Below are 19,900 nucleotides of genomic sequence, written 5' to 3'. Positions count from 1 at the left end.
TTGGCCACCTGATGCGAAGAGCTGACTCATTGAAAAGACCCTGATGCTGGGAAAGATTGAAGGCGGGAGGAGAAGGGGGACAGAGGATGAGATGGTTGGATGATATCACTGACTCAATGAACATGAGTTTGAGTAAACTCCGGGAGTTGGTGATGGACAGGGAAGCCTGGCGTGCTGCAGTCCATGGGATCACCAAGAGTCGGACACGACTGAGCAACTGAACTGAACAGGTGCACGTTGGGCTCGGCCCCGCCCCCTGCTGCCCCGCCGGAACTACGTTTCCCAGAAGGCCCAGCGTCTTGGGCATGCGCACTGGAACCCGAGGAAGCTGCGACGCCGAGTTTCACTCAGGCTGCCTCCTCGTTAGAGTGGGAGCTGCGGCCGGAGCAGTGCCCAGGCCGAAGTGGAGCTTCAGTCTGAGCGCGGCGGTGTCCTCCACCCGCTGCCTCGCTCTCTTCAGTCTCGGTGAGAGGGGCGGCCCTGGCCACCTGCTCGTCGCCTAGGGCTGGGGTCCCGGGGACGCGGGGGAGACCGAGCCGAGCTGGGGCCGGAAGGGGGCGGGCGTGGGCGTGAGGGACGGTTGGGCCGGGCTGGAGAGGCGCTCCGGGGTGAGGTCCCAGGGGGCTTGCGGGGACCGGCCTCCGGGTGGAGGTCCCCGAGGGCGGGAGTTGAGGGGATTGAGAGACGCTCGCAGAGCTTTAGGACCGGACGGGGTGGGGAGCGGGAACGCCGAAGGGCTGGCGAGGGGAGCGGCGCAGACCCTGAGAGTTTGGCCCGTCGGGAGGAGAGTACCCTTTCCCACAGGATCCGGAGGAGGCGGCGGCGGCGGCGGGGCCACCGGGCTGCCCTAGTGAGGGTGTGGGTCCTGCTGGGATCTGCTTCCCGGTGGGCGGCTCGCTGGAGCCGGGGGCTGTACTTCTCAGGAGTTCGCTTAACTAACTCCGCTTTCTTCTTCTCAAGTAAGGTCCGCCTTCCAGGAAGTGCCTCTTTTGTGGGACCCTGGCTCACTTTTGCGGGGTGCCAGTAGCTTACGCTGTGAAGAGGACTTAGACGTCCCTCCCCCTTTGCCCCCGAAACTACCCTTTCTCAAGTCAGCTACTGTCCTCCACACTGGTTCCTCTTCCCTCCCTAAGTGCCAGTAGCAGTGGAAATAGTGTGTGCATAGACGCTTGGCCGCTTAAGAAACTAAAAATATTTCTGCATGCCATGTAGCTCGTCTGGAGTTGTAGAAGGTGGTCTTTTTGGTAATCAGGCTTTACTTAAACCATCAGGGTAACTATAGCTAGGCTTCTCGTTCATTTACTGTGTGACCTTGGCAAACTTTTACGTTCTGTAGTTTGTTGATTTCTTGGAGGCTCACAAAGCAAACTGGCTTACAAAATCCTTTCAGGCCTTTCTATGGAAGGGCTTTTTTTTAATCTTCCCCTAACTAGCCCTTTGATTATTGAGTGGGCAGAGGGAGACTACTGTACCTTCTGCTGTGCCCAGGCTGTTGGAAAATAAATCTGGTGGTTTCCAGTCCCCAGCCACAGCACACAGACCCAACATCTGTGCATTTGTTTTCACTAACTGCTGTTTCCCAATTTAAAACTCGATCGTCTTCTTCCTTGTTGGCAAAGGTGCCTTGGAATTTGTGTCGCTGAGTCAGCAAGCCTTTCAGATTTGCCCGGTTTTTGTTGTTTGCGTTTTCTATCAAGATGGGAATCCACACAAGTCATTCCTCCTAAGGATCTGGTATCTTCATCAAGAAGGCACGGTTTGTGCCAGCTCTCCACAGAGAAAAGGTGAGAGCCACGGGGACTTCACGTCGCTGCCTTTCCAATCTGGTTTTCAGTAGAGAAAGTGCGGACTGGGGAGGGGGAAATTTGAGGTCCCCAAGATGAAAGTGAGCCCTGGGAGTGGATTGTTGATTGCCTCTTGTCTCAGACAAATTCAGGTGGCTTCTTGCCAACAGCTTCTCCTGTTTAACCAGTCTTAGAAGCTACTTTCTGTTTTCACACATGCATTATGAGATAAAGGACACGAGTCAGGATTTCTGCATTGGAAATTTTAATTTCCTTGGTCACTTGAACCTTTACTGGGTGCTTCCTTTTTGTCAGGCCCCCTGCTCGGTGCTGAGGGTGCAGTGACCAGCCACAAAAACTCTGTCTTCCAGGAGCTCATTGTTTGGTGGGAAAGATGAAGAAACCATAGACAGTGACAAGGTGTTGTCGGTGTGATACATATGGAGGAGTGGGTAATCACAGGGCAGAGCCCACCCCACCCCATCCCACCCCTACCCTTGCCCAGGAGGGAAGGTCCAGAAGGCTTCAAGAACGTGAGAGCCAAAGTGAATTGTGAAGGAGTAGGACCCAGGAAGTAGGGGACGAAGCCAGGCAGAGGAGTCAGTAAATGCAAAGTTGTGAAGAGACCCGGCATGTCTGGGTCATTGTAAGTGTGACTCCAGTGTGGCTGGGGCAACGGGATGGCTACATGGCCGAGAAGCCTGGAAAGGTGGGCAGAAGGTTGAGTGTGGGGGCTTTTGCATGTCATGCCAAGACTTGGGGGATTTTAGCAGGAGAATTCCAGGAAGGGCCTTGCTAAATGAGTACCCTGGCTAGAAAGCATGGAATGGATTGGATTGGATCGTTCTCCTTGTGACTGTTTCCTTATATCACGCCAGCTTCTAGTAGAGGGAGGTAGACAGGGAAGTTTGTGCTCTGGCTGTTCCTGGGCTTGTCAAAGAGAGAGAACGGCCGGAGAGAACTGTGGAGGACAGATGCAATGCTGTAGAAGTTGATGAGAGGGGATTTTCTCACAAGAGGGCACATCACGGCATCCTGGAGGTGTTTAACTGGGTGGCCAAGTGGGTAGGGTGCCGGGTAAAGTTGAAGCACAGAGTTGGGGAAACTGGATGTATATGGGGTAGCGGGTCATTACTTAAACTCTCTGGAAGGAGCTGGGGAGGGGGAAGTGTAGATGGAAGAGGGGGTACTGAAGGGAGGTGTGCCATCAGATAGTGTTGACAGGGAGGGACCGGGCTGATGGACTTTCCCCGTGAGCTACGGAATGTGAACGTTGTTTCTAGACCTTGAAGGGAGGTGTGGAAGAGAGGGGCAGGACTGTACTTCAGGAAGCTCCGCCTCGCCCCTGTCTCTGAGGTGGTTGAGAAGGAGAGACAAGTGTGAGAAGCCAGATGAGAGCGAGTGCTCATCAAGGTGAGAGGCTGACAGGTCCCAGCCAAGTGCTCACAGTGGGGGCTGAGGAGGCAAGAGCAAGCCAGGGCAGCTGCTGGGCCGTGGGGAGAAGCTGGAGGAGGGGCAGCCCAGAGCCAAGGAATCCAGGAGGAAAGAGAGAGAAGCAAGGAAGGTGAGTTTGGCTTCAGACATATTGGAGATAGCTAAGAGACAGCAGGAATGGAGCCACAGATGAAGCGTCTCTCATTCATTCCACGTGTGCCTAGGAAGTTGTGTGCCAGGGTTTGTGCTCAGCACCTGGAAGTGAATTAAACAGTCACCTCTGTGGGTTTGTTTTAATATTCACCTCAGATAAACAGAGAACTGGATTGCTCCACACTGATCACCCGTTCACACATGGCCTACTTTTATTTATTTCCTAAGTGTTTTTTTAATGAGTGTTGTAAGTTCCTGCATTTCATCCATCCACAACAAAAGCTGGGATCTTGAGACAGAATACATATCCAGTGTTTGATCTTTCTTCCCATTCCCATCCTGAGATATCCATTATCCCTTTGCTTTCATTTTTATCTAGTTTTATGGTACCTGGGTATTCCTAAGGAACCTAAAAACATATTGCTACAATTTGTCTGTAGTATTGGATATCACTTGGTTCATTTGTCTTGAATATTGAATAATAGTCCATGGTGTGAACAAACTAGTTTCTGCATCTGATCTTCCATTGATGAGTGCCTGGTTGTTTCCAGGTTTTTGCTGCTGAGGGAGAGCTGTTCTGAACACTTCTATACATGTTCCCTGTTGCACCTACTCAAGAGGTTTTCTTGGGTGTGAACTGAGGGGTGGTGCTTTGCTGGATCATAGGGTAAATATTCAACTTCCATAGCTGTTGCCAGACTCTTTTCTGAAGTGGTTGTATGAGTTTGCCCTTGTACACTTCCACACTTGCTCCACACTCTTGCCAACACTTGATATAGGCTGATTATTTTTTTTGCCAACGGAATGGATATAAAATGGGATCTTTGGGATCATGGTTTCTATGTCACCAAACCCTAATGTCAAGTATCTCTACATGAGTTTATTGGCATGTGTGTTTCTGTAAATTATATCTTCTGCCAATTTTTCTGCGGGGTTCTTGGCATTAAAAAAAAATGATTTTAAGAGTTTATGTATGCTTGATTTTAATCTTTTGTGCTTATTGCACATATCTTTTTCCAGCTTGTAACTTTCTGTTTTCTTTAAGGCACGTTTTGTTGAACAACCATTCTTGATTTTAACACAGTGAAATGCATTTTTTCATTTATAGTCAGCGTTCTGTGTCTCCTTTGAAAAATCTTTTCCTAACCGTAATCCTTGCCTGTAAGGAGCCCATGCCCCACTGGAGGGGACAAGTAGATAATTGCACTCAGATGTCACATGGACATTGGCGGTTAGATGTGGCCACTTCTCCCTGCAGGGCAGGAGTGGGTATAGGAAAGATTTCACAGGGAATTAAGAGATGAGTGAATGGACAGGTAGAGTGGACACTGGGTGGGAGAGGGGCAGGCATGAAACAGCCTGATCAGTTCTGGGCTGTCCTTGGGGTTGCTGATGGCTGGACCAGGGATGCGGGCAGGGTATCTAAAGAAAGATCTGGACGATCAGCGTGTGTGGGATTACTGAAGCGGTGGGAACAGATAAGAGGGTCACGGGGGAGTGCAGAGAGGAGAGGCAGACCAGGGCCTGATTGCCCGATGCAGGAAAGGTGTGGCTCTGGGAAGCAGTTGGGCTTTCCCGAGGAGGCCCGGGCCACATGCCACCATCGTGCTCTCAGGTGCTGTGTTTCACCCTCGGTTGTTGGGCGAAGCCCTACGTGTCTGCAGAGCGCAGGTGTGCCACAGGGGAGCTCGCCAGAGCCATAAGCATTCTCCCAGTTTTTAAAAGAGAAACGGGTTCCGAGAAGTACTTCTCAACTATCCGGACGGTGAGAGCACAGCTTGGCTGGCAAGCCATAGCTCACGGGCCAAGTCAGCCCACAGCCTGTTTTTGTAAATAAAGTTTTATTGGGACACAACCACATGAGTTAGTTTACACGTGGCCCATTACTGTTTTCACACTGCAGAGTTGAGTAGTTGCAACAGACACCCTATGTTCTGCCAAGCCTACAATAGGTACCTTCTGGCCCTTTACAGAAAAGGTTTGCTGGCCCTGCCCTGGGGAGTCATAGTAACTGGTAACCTTGAGAGCTATACCGGCCACCGCAGGGGTACAGCTTGTTGCTAGCTGGATAATGAATCTGGGTCAGCCCTGCAAACGTTGCCAGGTTTTCTGGTTTTCAAGAGAAGCTGGAAATCTGGATTGATTGACTGATTTATCCTAATTTTAAAACATTGGCTCAATCTGTAAAATTTACAAACTGTAGTAGGCTGAGCAGACACATCTGGCAGGCTGATTTGCCCACATCAACTTCTCTCTCTGCAAACTGATTTGGGAAACCTGTGACTGGGTTTCCCACGTACCTCAGCTGGTAAAGAATCCTCCTACAATGCAGGAGACGCCGGTTCGATTCCTGAGTTGGGAAGTTCCCCTGGAGAAGGGATCAGCTACCCACTCTAGTATTCTTGGGCTTCCCTGGCGGCTCAGATGGTAAAGAATCCACCTGCAATGCGGGAGACCTGGGATCGATCACTGGGTTGGGAAGATCCCCTGGAGGAGGGCATGGCAACCCAGTCCAGTGCTCTTGCCTGGAGAATCCCCAGGGATGGAGGAGCCTTGTGGGCTACAGTCCATGGGGTCACAAAGAGTCGGTCGCGACTGAGCTGCTGAACACAGCACAGCACGTACCTGTGACTTCTCAGGCAACTTGCTTATCTTTTGCCTCAGTTTTCTCATTTATAAAACAGAGATAATACCCTGTCCAGTATTGTAAAGATTAAGTGAGAACACTTAGAAGATACTTAGCCAGCACTGGCCTGGTATACATAGTAAGCTCTTGTTGCTGGCCACTGTGCCTGCCATTGCTTCCTCGTCTCCCACATTCTGGCCTCAGGGTAGGCCTGGGAACCAGGGCTCAGCCCTCTGATGACCTGTGGGTGGTCAGTTTGCTCCTGGCCAAAGAAGGGGCAGCGGGTTCTTGGTGCTGGTGGAGGAGGTTGTCCATGGAGCAACTGTCGGTCACCGGGGCCCACCCTTTGGATACTGTGTGGCTTTCGGAACCCCATTTGGGATAGTCTGCTCAGACCTGCCTTTGGAGGCCCAGACAGGCACAAGCCAGGAGAGGAGTTGTCATTTCCGTCTTGCAGCCCCAGTGTGCAAGGGACAACTCAAGTGTTAGTCCTTCCATCCTTCAGGAGCCTAGTAAGGTCTGAGTGGCACTTGATGGAGCCATCCCTTGTCTAAACCAAAGCCCTACCTTGCAGTGCTCCTGTTGTAATAATCCAGGTCCTTGGATGGTGTTTTTTTTGCACTTTCTGGGAACTCAGGGGTGGGGTGTGTGTCTCTTGGCAAGGAGGCACCATGGTGCTTTGACAGGCCTGTTAATGAAACCCCATTGGGACGGGAGTGGCCGTCTAAAGTCAGGATGGTAGGTTAACAGCGGTGGGGGTTTAGTTCCTATTTATGATCTTTTGAAAGTTGTGGGCATTGTAGAGGTTTGTTTCTGATAACAGAAGTAAAACTTTCTCACTTTAAAAAATGGGAAAAGTTCAGAAGTTAAACAGAAGGTCTCCTGCAGTTTCTCCACTCAAAGGCAGCGGTTGTTAGCATTTGGGTACATTTCTACTGAGTTTTCTCTCTACTTCTCTTTACCAAGTTAAAGTAGTGCTGTGGGGAATAGCTTTATGTTGACGTTTTCCTCTAATCTCCTTAGATAGATTTCTTAATGATTGGGTCAAAGCAAGTGATGGCCTCACCATGGGGCATGCAGGATCTTAGTTTCCTGACCAGGGATTGAACTTGTGCCCTCTGCAGTGGAAGCATGGGGTCTTAACCACTGGACCGCCAAGGAAGTCCCCTGAGTGAACATTTTTAAACCTCTTGATACATATTACCAGACTGTTTTCTGGAAGGGTTTATCCTTCCCAGCAGTGTGACTTCTCCGTGTACTCTTGTAGGACTGTGTATTGAAATTAAGTTATTTTTATGGCTTTGAGAGGCAGAAAAATAATACTCCATTGTGTTAAAAACAACACGTCTAGCAAAGGAGAACATTTCTTTGATATGTCTTTGCACAGGATTCGACTTTCCCAGGTCCATGGGAATGCTTTCTGACAGTGCCCGGGTGGCCAGCTGCCCATAACAGGTCTTTCAAGGTCATGCTCTGGTTACTGGTCATGCTTACCGTGTCAGCTGGTGGAGTGTGAAGTTGCAGGCCCGTGCTTCTGGGAAAGCACCCGAAAGAGAGGCAGCTTAGAAAATAGGGCTTAAGGTCACCCAGTCTCACTGGTCTCCAACCCGTGCCCATCAGACGCCTCTGTCCTGCACAGCAGCTTCCTAGGCCTCTCGGATTCGGAAATAGAGGGTACCTTCTGTGGTAGAGCACCCCACGTTTTACATTTTGTGTTATTGATGGGAGGTGTACGGTCACATTTGGAAAAGGGTACTGCTGTTTATAAAAGGCTCGAAAACCCATCTAACCCCCTGAGCAGTTGAGCCCAGGAAAGGGGCTGTGACTGTCCCAGGATCATTGTGTGTGCCCACTCAGGCTTGGGCTAGGCCGCTTCGTATTTCAGTGGGACTCAAGGGGGAGGAAATGGGTCGTCACATGTTGGCACGTTGATAATCCCTCAGCCTGGGCACCAGTTTAAAACCACGCTTGGGGCCTTTTTCCTGGAGGCCTCAACTGTAAGAGGATCCACTCGTGTGGCTCCCCGACTTGGAGGCCCACAGTTAGGCGGGATGAGTTTCACTCGGATTCCTGTGTCAGCTCAGATCTTGTTCTAAAGCTTTCCTAAATCCCCTAGGAATAGAAGGACTCTCAGACACACGTAACTCTTCTCTTTTGTGTCAAACACCTCTCTGGTAGAACAGCAGGGTCCTGCTGTGCCTTGGGACCAGGGGCCGGGAAGGGGTTGGTTGTGGCTAAATCTGAGGGAAGAATGCAAGGGAAGGCAGGATGGTTTTTCTTGGGGTCAAGTTGTTAATACATTTTTTAAAGATAATTCTGGTCCGATCATCGTAAGTAATATGATCGTTGTAGAACATCTGCCAGTATAGAGAGAAGTAAAGAACGTATATCCCATACTCAACTCCATCGCCTCTAGTAACATGTCAAGATTTGTTCCTTCCAACCTTTTGAAAATTCGCTAATATAAGGTAGAAAGAACATGGGCTTCATGGTGTCACAGACTGGCCACCTGACCTTGAATACATTTTTTATTTCTTTTGGCCTCAGTTCCTGCGTCTGTAAAATGGGGATAATTTCTACCTTCAGGGGCGATTGAGGGTTGAGAGAGCAGGATGACAGGACACTGGGCAGAGTGCCTGCCTTGCAGTAGATGTTCAGTAAACGGTGCACCTGCCTACCTGAGAGCACAGTGTGCGTGCTTACATACCCTGTGTTTTTTATTTGTCAGGAGAGTTATCCTAGGTCTGAAAGCCTTTTAAAGACTCACATTCCATCATTGGGATGTACCATAATTTATTTCAGAATTCCCTTACTCCATTATTGTAAAGTATTTAGGTGGCCCCCAGACTGAGGCTTTTTTTCCCATGACCAATTAGAATAATAGTTTTCATAATTAAGAGCACCCTAAATAGCCCCATCATTAAGAGCCAAAACAAATTAGGTTTTTGAACTGTGGCTTGGGGGTGGTTGAGGCTGTAACAGAGAATGGGTGCCTTGACTGGCTGCTGTGTGTGTGTAACTGCTGCCTTTGAGGGGGAACAGCAATGGGCATCCTGGGCCCCGCCCCAGGCCCCTGGAGTGAAAGGTGCTCCTCGCTTGTTATGTGTGTTTCAGCCCCTCTAGGATTTGGGGTGTTTGAAGAACTGCAGCTCCAGTTTTGGGTCAGCCTCGGCTCTGCCCTCTGGGAGTTCCCATTAGGATGGTGTGGGAGGGGGGACAGACACTGAAACCAATCAGTGTGGTCCGGTTCAGATAAGCAGGATATGCGGTGAGGACGCACAGGAGGGTGGAGTCAGCATTTTCTGGCAAGCACCTGGTCGGAGGGCTCGGAAAGGGGCTCTGGCTGAGCCTGGGAAAATGGGCAAGTTTGCTGGGGGCTCAGATGCGGAGAGGATGGGACTCGGGACACGGGCAGCAGGGTCCACGGCTGGGAGGTGGGAATCGGCTCCAGATATTTTGGGACTTGCTGGGATTTGATGCAGCTGGACAAAAAGTGGAGGCCTTGTATTAGTGGGGACAGCGGCTGGTCACGGAGGGGCCGTGTGCTGGGTCTTTCTCATCTCTGGGTCTCCAGGACCCTGCCAGCCTGGACTGTGGTGTGCCTGCAGTCTGCAGCTCTAGCTGAGGTTCTCAAGTGGAATTCTCAGGCTGTTTGGCAGACTTCTCCAAGTTGGTTCACCTGGGGATGTGTGGACATGCTGGAGCATATCACGTGTGCTGGTAACTGGGAGGCTCCCCCTCTGGCTGAAAAATGAGTGATGCCTGTCAGGAGGTGCTGGGGGAAAGTCTGGGCTCAGGAGTAATTGGCCCCGAAACCAGTCCTGTGATTTGTACCTGGATGTTGTTCCAGGGACCTCTAATTGCAGGCGCTGAGCTAATAAACCCTCCAGCCGTCTCAAGGGCATCCCGGGTCTGGTTCTTCAGGGTGGGAGGTGTGCATCTGTTGAAGTGGTTGCAGCTCAGGGGCAGGCCTGGCTCCCCCAGGTGTGCTCAGAGTTATCTCTGGCCTGACTCACCGCCTGTGCTCTCAGGTAGCACGGAGCCGCCCTGGGCCACCGCTCCTCCCCCAGACTCGAGGGGTAGGCAGGGATGGGATGGAGGGGTCAGGGAAAGGGAGGGAGGCCCAGGCCTGTTGATACCTGCTGGTGCCTTAGCACACCTGTCCGTGTGAGTCTCTGAGGAGTGCGCTTAGAGTAGAGGGTGGTGTGGCCGTGTCCACGGGAAGTCAGGCTGGGAGGGGCTGGCCACCTTCATCAAAAGACGAGTGGAGCACCGCGAGTAAGTGGTGTGTGGGCACCAGAGCCCATGCCCCTTCCTTTCCACGTGCTGCCCCAGGTCTGCCTTCCTCGTGGGGCAGATGGTCTCAGCCTTCTTACGGAAACCCTGCTGGAGCGCAGTCTCGGGGACAGCAGCGGAAGCCCAGGGTCCCGGCCTCATTAGTGGCCATGTAAGCAAATTTCTGAAACTTCCAGGGCCTCAGTTTCCTCCTCTGCTAAGTGGGAACAAAATTCGATGCCTGTGCTTAAGGGGGTTGTGTGGGAACTGGAGCAGATCCCGTAACTGGGACCCTCTTGGCACCAGGGCCCTCCGTGGACGTCACAGCTGAAGGTGCTCACGGCTTGAGACGCAGGCTCCTCTTTCCCTCCGCTTCTTGCCCCCTCCTCTCCTCCCTAAGTGGGGCCTGAAAGCGGAGCTCGATGTAGAGCCCAGACTGAGCTTTCCCTGCTGAGAGAAAGGTCATGAGCTCGGGTTGATCTGGGTCTGCACTCTGCTGTCACTCAGCACTGTATGTGTGGCCTTCAGTAATGCCTTGACTTCTTGGAGCCTTAGTTTCCTGTCCATAAAGTGGGAGAAATACCGCCTTGACAGTGTTTCACTTAACTGAGACGAGTCCCTCTGGTGTTTGTCACTGAACGTCGGCCCTGTTCCCCTCGCACCCCTGGAGCTGGTGCTCTGGGCACTGCCACCCTGTGTGTCCACAGCCCCCCTCTCCTTCAGACACTTGCAGGCACAGGAATCGTCATCTGCTCCTGAATTCAGCTGTGCTCGGAGCTAATCCCTGTCAAACTCATGCTGCGTGACATGGCCCGTGCTGGGGCTGGTGATGGGGCTGTCGACAAGGCCGACTCATGAGGTGTCTGCCATCTGAGGGGGACAGAAAGACCGGGACCGCCATCACCCCCGTATATATTCCATGGTGCCGTGGAGGAGAAGTTCATGCGATGGGTGGCCTGGGAAAACCCCGAATGATGCAGCTAGGCGGGGGTGACCGGGAGGAGGCCTTGGGAGATGGGTGTAAAGTCTCTGGAACTGGCCGCTGGTCAGCGAGGCCCAGGACTCGGGGGTGGGGCTCAGAGAGGCCGGAGAGGGAGGACCTCGGCGCCCAGGGATTTGGATGTCCGTCTCGGGCTCCACGGTTAATGGTGTGGGAGCCCAGGGGGCCCTGGAGGCCTGGGTGGGGCTGGTACCCACCCCAGCTTTGAGTCCCTGCTCTGCCATTGACCCCGGGCTGCCCTTGAGCCCCTGGTCCTTTCTGAGGCTCTGGTTTTTTTTTTTTTTTTTTTCTTCTGATTTGTAACACAGCAGGTATTGTTTTGTATCTTAACAAACCTGCTTTGGAAACCGTGGCATCCCCACACAGGTGTAAAGCGTCCTCATGGCCCCAGTCCCCGAAGGATTTGAGGCAGCTCGTGAAAATATGCTGTCGAAAGATACACTTAGTAGCTGGGCCAGAGGGAAAGTATTGGTAAAAGGACAGAAGCAGGGCTGATGGTTAGCACTGAGAATTCAGTCACTGTGTCTTCCCAGACATATGTAGAGGCAAGAGCCCTGCTAGGTTGATACTGAATTCTTACTGGCTGCCTGAGCAGAGAGACAGGGCGAGGTATTTGGTTCACGAAGCTTTTAAGGTATTAGGGAAAAAGTGACTGGAAAAGCACGATCTTTTCTCTTCACCCAGACTGACCCGGGCAGTGCCACCGTGAGTGTGGGTAACCGCTTGTCTTTTTTTACAGGTCTCCTGGCAGCACTGGGCAATGAACCCGAGACTCCAGCCCAGTGTGGTCTGAACCCGTTGGGGAAGTCGGGGAGTCCTGGGGAAGATGGCCATGGCCCCAAGCCCTTCCCTGGCTCAGGTGTACACCAGCCCGGTGGCAGTGGCCGTGTGGGAATGGCAGGACGGGCTGGGCACCTGGCACCCCTACAGCGCCGCCGTCTGCAGCTACATCGAGCAGCAGTTTGTGCAGCAGAAGGGCCAGCGCTTCGGACTGGGGAGCCTGGCCCACAGCATCCCCTTAGGCCAAGCCGACCCCTCGCTGGCTCCTTACATCATCGACCTCCCCAGCTGGACGCAGTTCCGCCAGGACACTGGTAAGACCCTTCCTGCCTCTAGCGTGTGTCTAGGTGTCTACTTCAGGCCGGGCATTGTGCCCTGTGTTCGGGTCACAGAGTTGACTCAGCGTCATCCTGCCTCTGAAATGCACAGGGTCAGGAGGCGATGCTGAGTGATAGCAGGTTCCACACAGTGTGTGAGGTACCGCGTTGTAGTACAGGGTGCCTTGAAACAGTGCAGAGGCCGTCCCAGCCCCTTGCCCTTGCCTCCCAAAGCAGAACTGCCTGTAGAGATTCCAAGGTCTAGCAAGCAGCAGGCAAGCAGGCCAGCCAGCATGGGGGTGGCACACCGTGCTAGGGAAGAGGGCCTGGTGATGAATTCTGGCTCCTGAAGGACAGCTGTGTCTCCCGGGTAGTTACTCCACTCTCCTGTGCACTCATGTTTCTTTCCTATGTGAATATTAATAGTAGGGGCTTCCTGGTGGCTCAGTGGTAAAGAATCCACCTGCAATGCAGGAGACCTGGGTTCAATCCCTGGGTCGGGAAGATCCCCAGGAGGAGGGCATGGCAACCCACTCCAGTGTCCTTGCGTGGAGAATTCTACGAATAGAGGAGCCTGGCAGGCTACGGTCCATGGGGTTGCAAAGAGTTGGACACGACTGAAGCGGCTGAGCAGCTGCAGCAGCAGTGATCAGCGTTACCGAGAATAGGGCCGCCAGCTTCTTCCCAGAGCTGTGCCTGTCCCTCTAAATTAGTGGTTCTCAGCTGAGGGTGACTTTGTCTCCTGGTACACTGGGCAACGTGTGGGGACGTTTTTGACTGTCAGGACTGTGGGGTGGGTAATACCAGCATCTAGTGAGTAGAGGCCTGCTGCTGCTAAGTTGCTTCAGTCGTGTCCGACTCTGCGTGACCCCAGAGACAGCAGCCCACCAGGCTCCCCCATCCCTGGGATTCTCCAGGCAAGAACACTGGAGTGGGTTGCCATTTCCTTCTCCAAGAACACTGGAGTGGGTTGCCATTGCCTTCTCCAAGAACACTGGAGTGGGTTGCCATTGCCTTCTCCAATGCATGAAAGTGAAAAGTGAAAATGAAGTCGCTCAGTCGTGTCTGACTCAGCGACCCCATGGACTGCAGCCTACCAGGCTCCTCCATCCATGGGATTTTCCAGGCAAGAGTACTGGAGTGGGGGGCCATTGCCTTCTCCGAGAGGCCTGGGATGCTACAAAATAAACACCCTACAGCATTCAGGACTAGCCCCACGACAAGGAACTGTTGGCCCAAAATGCACTGGTGCACAGCCTGAAGAATCCGGCTCTGATCCCATAGCAGCCTTCTCGGGGGTGTGAGGACTCGGGCTTCCAGGCAGCAGATGCAGATAAAAGTCCCAGCCCTCATGACATTTGCAGTCATCAAGAAAGACAGCGAGCAAGATAAATAATTCGTGACCCATGTATGGTTGGGTCAGTGAGTGTTTCTGTTTTTGAGGGTGTGTGAAGTGTAGGGAGAGGTTATTCTGAGCTTGCGTGGCCTGGTCACCAGGAAGAGCCAGGCACAGGCCAGGGGGAAGGGCAGCTTGTGCAGGGCTTTCTGTCCCTTGAAGGGACTTCAGCTTTTCTTCTGAAAGGAGGAGGCCAGGGAGGACTTGGGCAGAAGAGTGACGTCATCTGATTTGGGAGTTAAATATATCGCTCTGGCTGCTGAGGTCAGGAGACCAGGTAGAGGGTAATCCCAGTGGTCATCTTTCAGCAAGTACTGTTGGAAGCATGGCCCAAATTGATTTTTCCCTTTTCTCCTTTCCGTAATCATGCAATTTGGTTTATTCATATAAGCTAACCACAGGTGTCTCCTAATAGTTGCTACCTGAGAAGTCCAAGGGAATCCACGTATATCCATGTAAGAAAAGTCTGTAAAAGTTAATGAGTTTCTGGGACTTCTCTGGCTGTCCAGTGGTTAAGACTCTGCGCTTCCACTTTGCAAGGGGTCACAGGTTTCATCCCTGGTGGGAGAACTAAGATCCCACATGCCATGGGGCCCAAAAAAAAAATTACAAAAAAAGTAAATGAGTTTCACAGAGTCTTAGAGACCTAAGAACTACTTACGGCATAGTACATGGAAATAGGAAAGGTTTTCACTGATTGTCAGCTGCACCTAAACGTATGTGCTTAGAAGACTAGACGGGTAGGAATATATTGCAGTATATGAAGTGTGCTTTCCGCTTGGTGGTTGGATTATAGATGGTTTCATCTTCTTCAGACATTGTTGTTCCGGTTTCTTCAGTCAGCCCACACAGGTTTCACCTTTAGGAATGTTTTGAGAAGCCTCGTCAAGCCTGAGCCACAGCTGGTCTTTAAGCGTCCAGCGTCCCCTAGTCCCGCTGAGGAAGGCCAGTTACCCTCTGCCACTTCATCCCTTTGGTCCGCAGTTTCTTTGCACAGAGAGTGCTCTCTACCTTTCATCCCAAATTTGGAGAGAGTCATCAGTGTCAGCCTTTAGGCCAGACAGCAGCATGACCCATGTATATAGACTGTGATCACATTATCTTATGTTGGCTGTAGGGAACAAAGAGAATTTTAAACCCCCCTGGTTTGAGGGTGGTGAGGGGCCGGCAGATGAGCTGTTGACGTGCGTCCCTCCGTTTAACACAGGCACCATGCGGGCCGTGCGGAGGCACCTGTTCCCGCAGCACTCGGCCCCCGGCCGGGGCGTCATCTGGGAGTGGCTGGGTGACGACAACTCCTGGACGGCCTACGAGGCCAGCGTCTGCGACTACCTGGAGCAGCAGGTGGCCCGGGGCAACCAGCTCGTGGACTTGGCGCCCCTGGGGTACAACTACACCGTCAACTATGCCACCCACAAGCAGACCAACAAGACTTCCAGCTTCTGCCGGAGTGTGCGGCGCCAGGCGGGGCCCCCGTACCCGGTGACCACCATCATCGCCCCGCCAGGCCACACAGGCGTGGCCTGCTCTTGCCAACAGTGCCTCAGCGGTGGTACCACTGGCCCCGTGTCAGGCCGCTACCGCCACTCCATGACCAACCTCCCCGCCTACCCCGTCCCCCAGCCCCCCCACAGGACCGCCATTGTTTGGGGGACCCACCAGGCCTTTGCTCCGTACAACAAGCCCTCCCTCTCCGGGGCCAGGTCTGCGCCCAGGCTAAACACCACCAACCCCTGGGCCGGGGCGCCGTCCTCCCTGGGGAGCGCGCCCCTCTGCCGCTCCAGCCTCTCCCACCTGGCATTGCAGCACCAGCCCTCAGGACCGTCCGCCACCCGCGCAGCCAGGTATCTTGTGTTCCTGACGGCTGTTGTGTCCAGCCATGTGCCTTGTCAGGGCCTTGGGTTTCCGCCCTTGTTCAGCTGGGAAGGCTCCCCCAGTGCTGGGAAGATCTGGCGCCTGCCTCCTTGGTGGTCCCCACTACTTCCTCATGTCCTCTGCGTGTGTCACATGGTGCCAGGGGACCATGGCCATCCGCAGCCTTGTGTCCCCCCCAACCTCCACGACCTCTGGCGCATGAGTGCTGGTAGTTGCCACGTGGGTTAACACCCAGTGATCTGTTCGTTGGCGCAGGAGAATCAGGCTCTCTGAGCAGTTAGATCCTTTGGCTGTGCGTGTGTGCCCCAGCTGGGTACACGAGGACATTTCACTGACTCCCGCTGTGTGCCTGGCCCTGAAATCACAGACACAGAAGGGCCAGTCCTCTCCCCGAGCCCAGCGGGGAAGGCTGGAGCCCAGTTTTGGTGTTTAACAATTGGTTGAGGAAAGAGCAAAAAGCTGAGCGTGTGGGGTGGCAGCAGGTGATGTAGGCTGGCTGCTGTGCTGGCCCCTGGGGTACAGTCGGCTCCCTAGGGCACCCTGAGAAAGTGAGGAAATGGGCCCCATCTAAGTTAGGTGACACTTCAAAGTGGGAAAACCCTGGAGTGGCCAGTGGTGGATGCTTCTGGGATGCTCAGACACCTGTCCCTGACCAAGGGCCTCAGCGTTGATCATTATTGAGAGTCTGGGGCCTGCAGAACGTTTTGAGGATTCACAGTGGTGGGCGGGATGGGGGCAGATTTCTGAGAGAGGGTGGCCTCAGCAGGCGGTGACTGGACATGGGGACCTGTGGCTGCCCCATTCCCCGGAAACTCAGCATCTTGGTGCCACCTCGCTCACCCATCCCAGCCCTCCTGACCACGAGGAGGGCCAAAGCTTCCCAGTGTGAGACCTCCTTGGCAGCTTCTGGGGCCTCTAGTGTTTTTTCCAGAGGACCCGTCTGGCTTTGATAAGACAGTGACAGCTTCGCTCACCGAGCACCTGTTACAGCCAGGCTCGGTTTCCCCAGATCCTCCCAGCAGCCTGTGGTGGGTGATGTCCCCAGATTCCAGGGGAGCATGTTGAGGCTGGCGGGGTTGGCAGCACAGCCAGGACGTGGCAGAGCTGGGCTCAAACCCAGGCCCCTTGCGGGACACGTGGGGCATGTGGAGCTCTGAAAGCCATTTGAAAGATGGAGTGAGAGAAAGACAGGGCGTCCTGATGGGTGCGTGCAGAGGCTGCCGGAGCAGAGAAGAGGGTGGGCCCACTGGGTCCCGGTGTCTTCCTGCATGTCTTTTCCTTTCTGAAGTTGGGGCTCATGGATCTGAGGTCTGTCTGGGAATTGGAAGCATGGGTAAGGCTTGGGCCTTCTCCAGAGACATAAGCATGCTGGGCTCTGTGCCAGCCCAGTCCTTCCCAGTGCCCTGTGAGGCCCCTTCCAGTACGTGGGTCAGTCTATTTTAGAGAAAAACACGTCATATCTGCCAGCCCAGAAGGGTTATCACTAAGGGTGAAGCCACTTTTACTACTCTGTCAGCTTTGCCCAGCCTCCTGGGGCTTGTGTGCTGACGCATTAACTGAGGCAGGTTTCTAGAAGGTTCTAGAGCTGGGATTCTGGGAGGAGCCAGGCGACCACTTGGGCTTTGTTGCTTTCTTCTGGCACGGGGCTCCCATTGGTCTCCCCTGAGATTTCTCTGGAGTCTCCCCTCCCCAGCCTGAGGGCCCCGTCCAGGCAGGTTGCAGAAGGGAAGGCTGCGGGGCCAGGTAGCCTCACCTCTGCTGCTTGGTCGTGTGTGCTGCTGCTTGCCTTGCCACCCTGCCTTGTAAACCAGGTGGGAACTGGGCCAGCCAGCTCTGGTAGGGGAAGCAGGGTCAGAGGGGCCTGCCTCCTGACGGGGGGTTCACTTTGACCTCCTGGACCATCCCTTCAGGAGCGGGAGGGGCGTCTTTCACTGGCAGGGGTCAGTCTTCCCCATCTAACTTGTGTGGCCCTCTATAGTCAGCTGTCTCGAACAGCTGTTGTAGAGCCAGAGGGGGTCTGATTAACCCCTGACCTCTTCACCCAGCCGGGCTGGGAGGATTTGAAAACACTCGGCACCTCAGTTCTCCAGCGGCTGTGGTGCAGCTTCTCCAGGCCGAGCGAACATCAGCAGCATCAGGTTAAAGTCACCAGGTGTGAGGAGGGGAAGGTGATGGGGTGGGCAGCGCCACGGACTGGGGAAACCTGGGAACCAGCAGCGTTTACTGGTAGCCCCTGGGAAGGACCTGTGAGTGAGCGAAATGAAAATTTGTGGAGCCCCTGTGGGTTCTCTTTTTGGAACCCATGTAGTTTCAAATCCCTTCCTGCTCAATCTGGGTAAACCCTTGGCTGACAGACCCGCCTCGTGCCCCAGGAGCCTTTCTCTGAGTGAGTAATCCATCAGGAAGACGCGTGCTTTGTCACTGAGCCTCCGGGTTTAAGTAAATTTCCTGGTAGCTGAAGTTTATCCCTTTAAGCACCAGGACTTGTGTTTCAGTGATGTTGGATGGAAGACTTTCCAAAATGTGTCACGCACACGTTGTTTAATAGCGGGTGTGCCGTTGTTTAATACAGGTGTTAGCTCTCTGCTGACTCGGGGCGGTGATTACGAGCAGCCCTCTGTTGCAGCTTCACTGTAGCGAGGCCTCGGGGGTCTTTGCCCCTGCACTCACCCGGCCTAGGAAAATGGCTCTCATTTTCGTCCATCTACTCTATTCTTGTCGCTGCTGTTCTCCCAGCCTCGGAAAGTTGCGCCCTGCTCCCTCCTGCTGTCAGTCAGGCTCTTTAAACTTGTGGGATTGGGGTCCTGGACTCCAGCGGGACCTGACTTCTGACTCGCTCACTGTGAGCCCTCGGCTCAGCTCTGTTCTCTCTCTACGTCTCTCTTTTCCCCTTTTAAAATTACCAAGTTGGCCAGGGCAGTTGCAGAAGTTTCCCTTTGCTCTGACAGGGCTGTGTTGGTCAGGATTTGGTGAGGGCCCCACAACTCTCCAGAACTGCCTCGCTCCACTGGGACCTGGGACACAGCGGGCGTTTGGATCATACTGCTGCACACTGAGCCTGGCAGCCACCCAGGGGGCCTTGGGGGATTATTCTCATGTTACAGAGAGAGAAAGTAAAGCTCGGAAGGGGGACTCAACGTGCCCCGCAGTGGCCGCTGGCCGTGGGGTCCCCAGGCTCTGTCTGCACCTGAAGCATCTTGTACCGCACATGCTCAGAGGGTCCCCCGTGGGGAGCTGGAGGGAGGCTTTGCATGCCTTGCTCTCCTGCCTCCTAGCTCTGCCCCTTGTCCAGGACTATCCAATCCTGTCCGAGTAGAAGATGAGAATCTGTCTGTGTTCTCACCTCCACTTGGAAGCTCCTGGAGATGGTTTCTCAGATGGGAAAGGCAGGGAGGGCTTAGTAGGTAGACCCAGGAACCCAACAGGCAGGCAGGAGGCTGACAGGAAGGAATTCTCAGAAGGGCACTTCATGGGCAAACGGTGCCCACAGCAGGGAACATTCTCTCAGTCTGAGCTCTTAGCAGACAGTGTGGGGGGATCTGTGACCTCCGAGGCTCTGTCTGCCCCTCAGAGTCCCCATCGTGGGAACCGCTGGGTCCTTTCTCTCTCCCTTCTGATCACAGCAGAGAAACGTATGGGGGAGGAGCTGGGGAAAGTCACAGGGGCAGTGACACCGGGAAACCCCTAGGCAGATGGAACTTGGACGGTTCCTGGTCCCACTTCCCTGGTGAGCTGCCTGTTGGAAGCCTTACTGCCTGTCTGCTTTCTGCTCTCATTCTTGTGGTAAAAGCTGAGCCTCGGACTTCTCTCTCAGATACGGGCCTCTCACCGGCAGGGGGAGACCCCGCTGCCCTGGCCCTGCTGGGCCTGTGGTGCCCAGCCCGCTGGGTTGCCCCTTGGAGCAGCAGAGCCAGGCTTTGGCTTTCCCGTTTCCTGGCCCATTGCTCCCTGTTGAGTTGGCTTAGGAAGTGAGGGACGCCTCCAAGGACTGTATCTTCTCCAAGTCGTTCACTTCTAGAACCTGAGAACTGAAGAAACACACTCAGGAAGGGGGTGGAGTGTGGCTTCAAATTAAACAGCTTAGTGGGGCCAAAGCCTTAGCCGGGTGTCCTGCATGCCCAGCTCTTCCCCCACCACTTTAGCAGAGCATCCAGGCCCGGTTCCATTGTCCCCCTGGGGCTGACGGTAGACATGGGCGGCAGGAAGCGTAAAGTCCAGAAGTGAAAACCAGTACCAGCCAGTTTGAGATTTTCTGATGTG

The 19,900-nt window shown here is 53.8% G+C and overlaps 1 protein-coding gene across 4 annotated transcripts in view; it reads left to right on the top strand.

Moving 5' to 3' along the window:
- Positions 1–327: 327 nt before the first annotated feature.
- The window catches only part of DTX2 (deltex E3 ubiquitin ligase 2), a 34,361-nt gene continuing 14,788 nt past the window's right edge, over positions 328–19,900 (top strand). For 3 of the 4 annotated variants that reach the window (XM_052656402.1, XM_052656394.1, XM_052656378.1), the window contains exons 1-4: positions 328–465; positions 1,620–1,784; positions 12,012–12,366; positions 14,973–15,609. In XM_052656402.1, coding sequence (XP_052512362.1) covers positions 12,099–12,366; positions 14,973–15,609 — 905 coding nt within the window. In that variant the 5' untranslated portion in view covers positions 328–465; positions 1,620–1,784; positions 12,012–12,098. The remainder of the gene's footprint in view (positions 466–1,619; positions 1,785–12,011; positions 12,367–14,972; positions 15,610–19,900) is intronic. The other variant, XM_052656387.1, reaches the window with a different exon arrangement.

Source organism: Budorcas taxicolor, chromosome 2 (genome assembly GCF_023091745.1).
Source record: "Budorcas taxicolor isolate Tak-1 chromosome 2, Takin1.1, whole genome shotgun sequence".
Lineage (NCBI taxonomy): Eukaryota > Metazoa > Chordata > Mammalia > Artiodactyla > Bovidae > Budorcas > Budorcas taxicolor.
The sequence above is the reverse complement of the archived record's forward strand: the minus strand, read 5'-3'. Positions and strand labels throughout refer to the sequence as shown.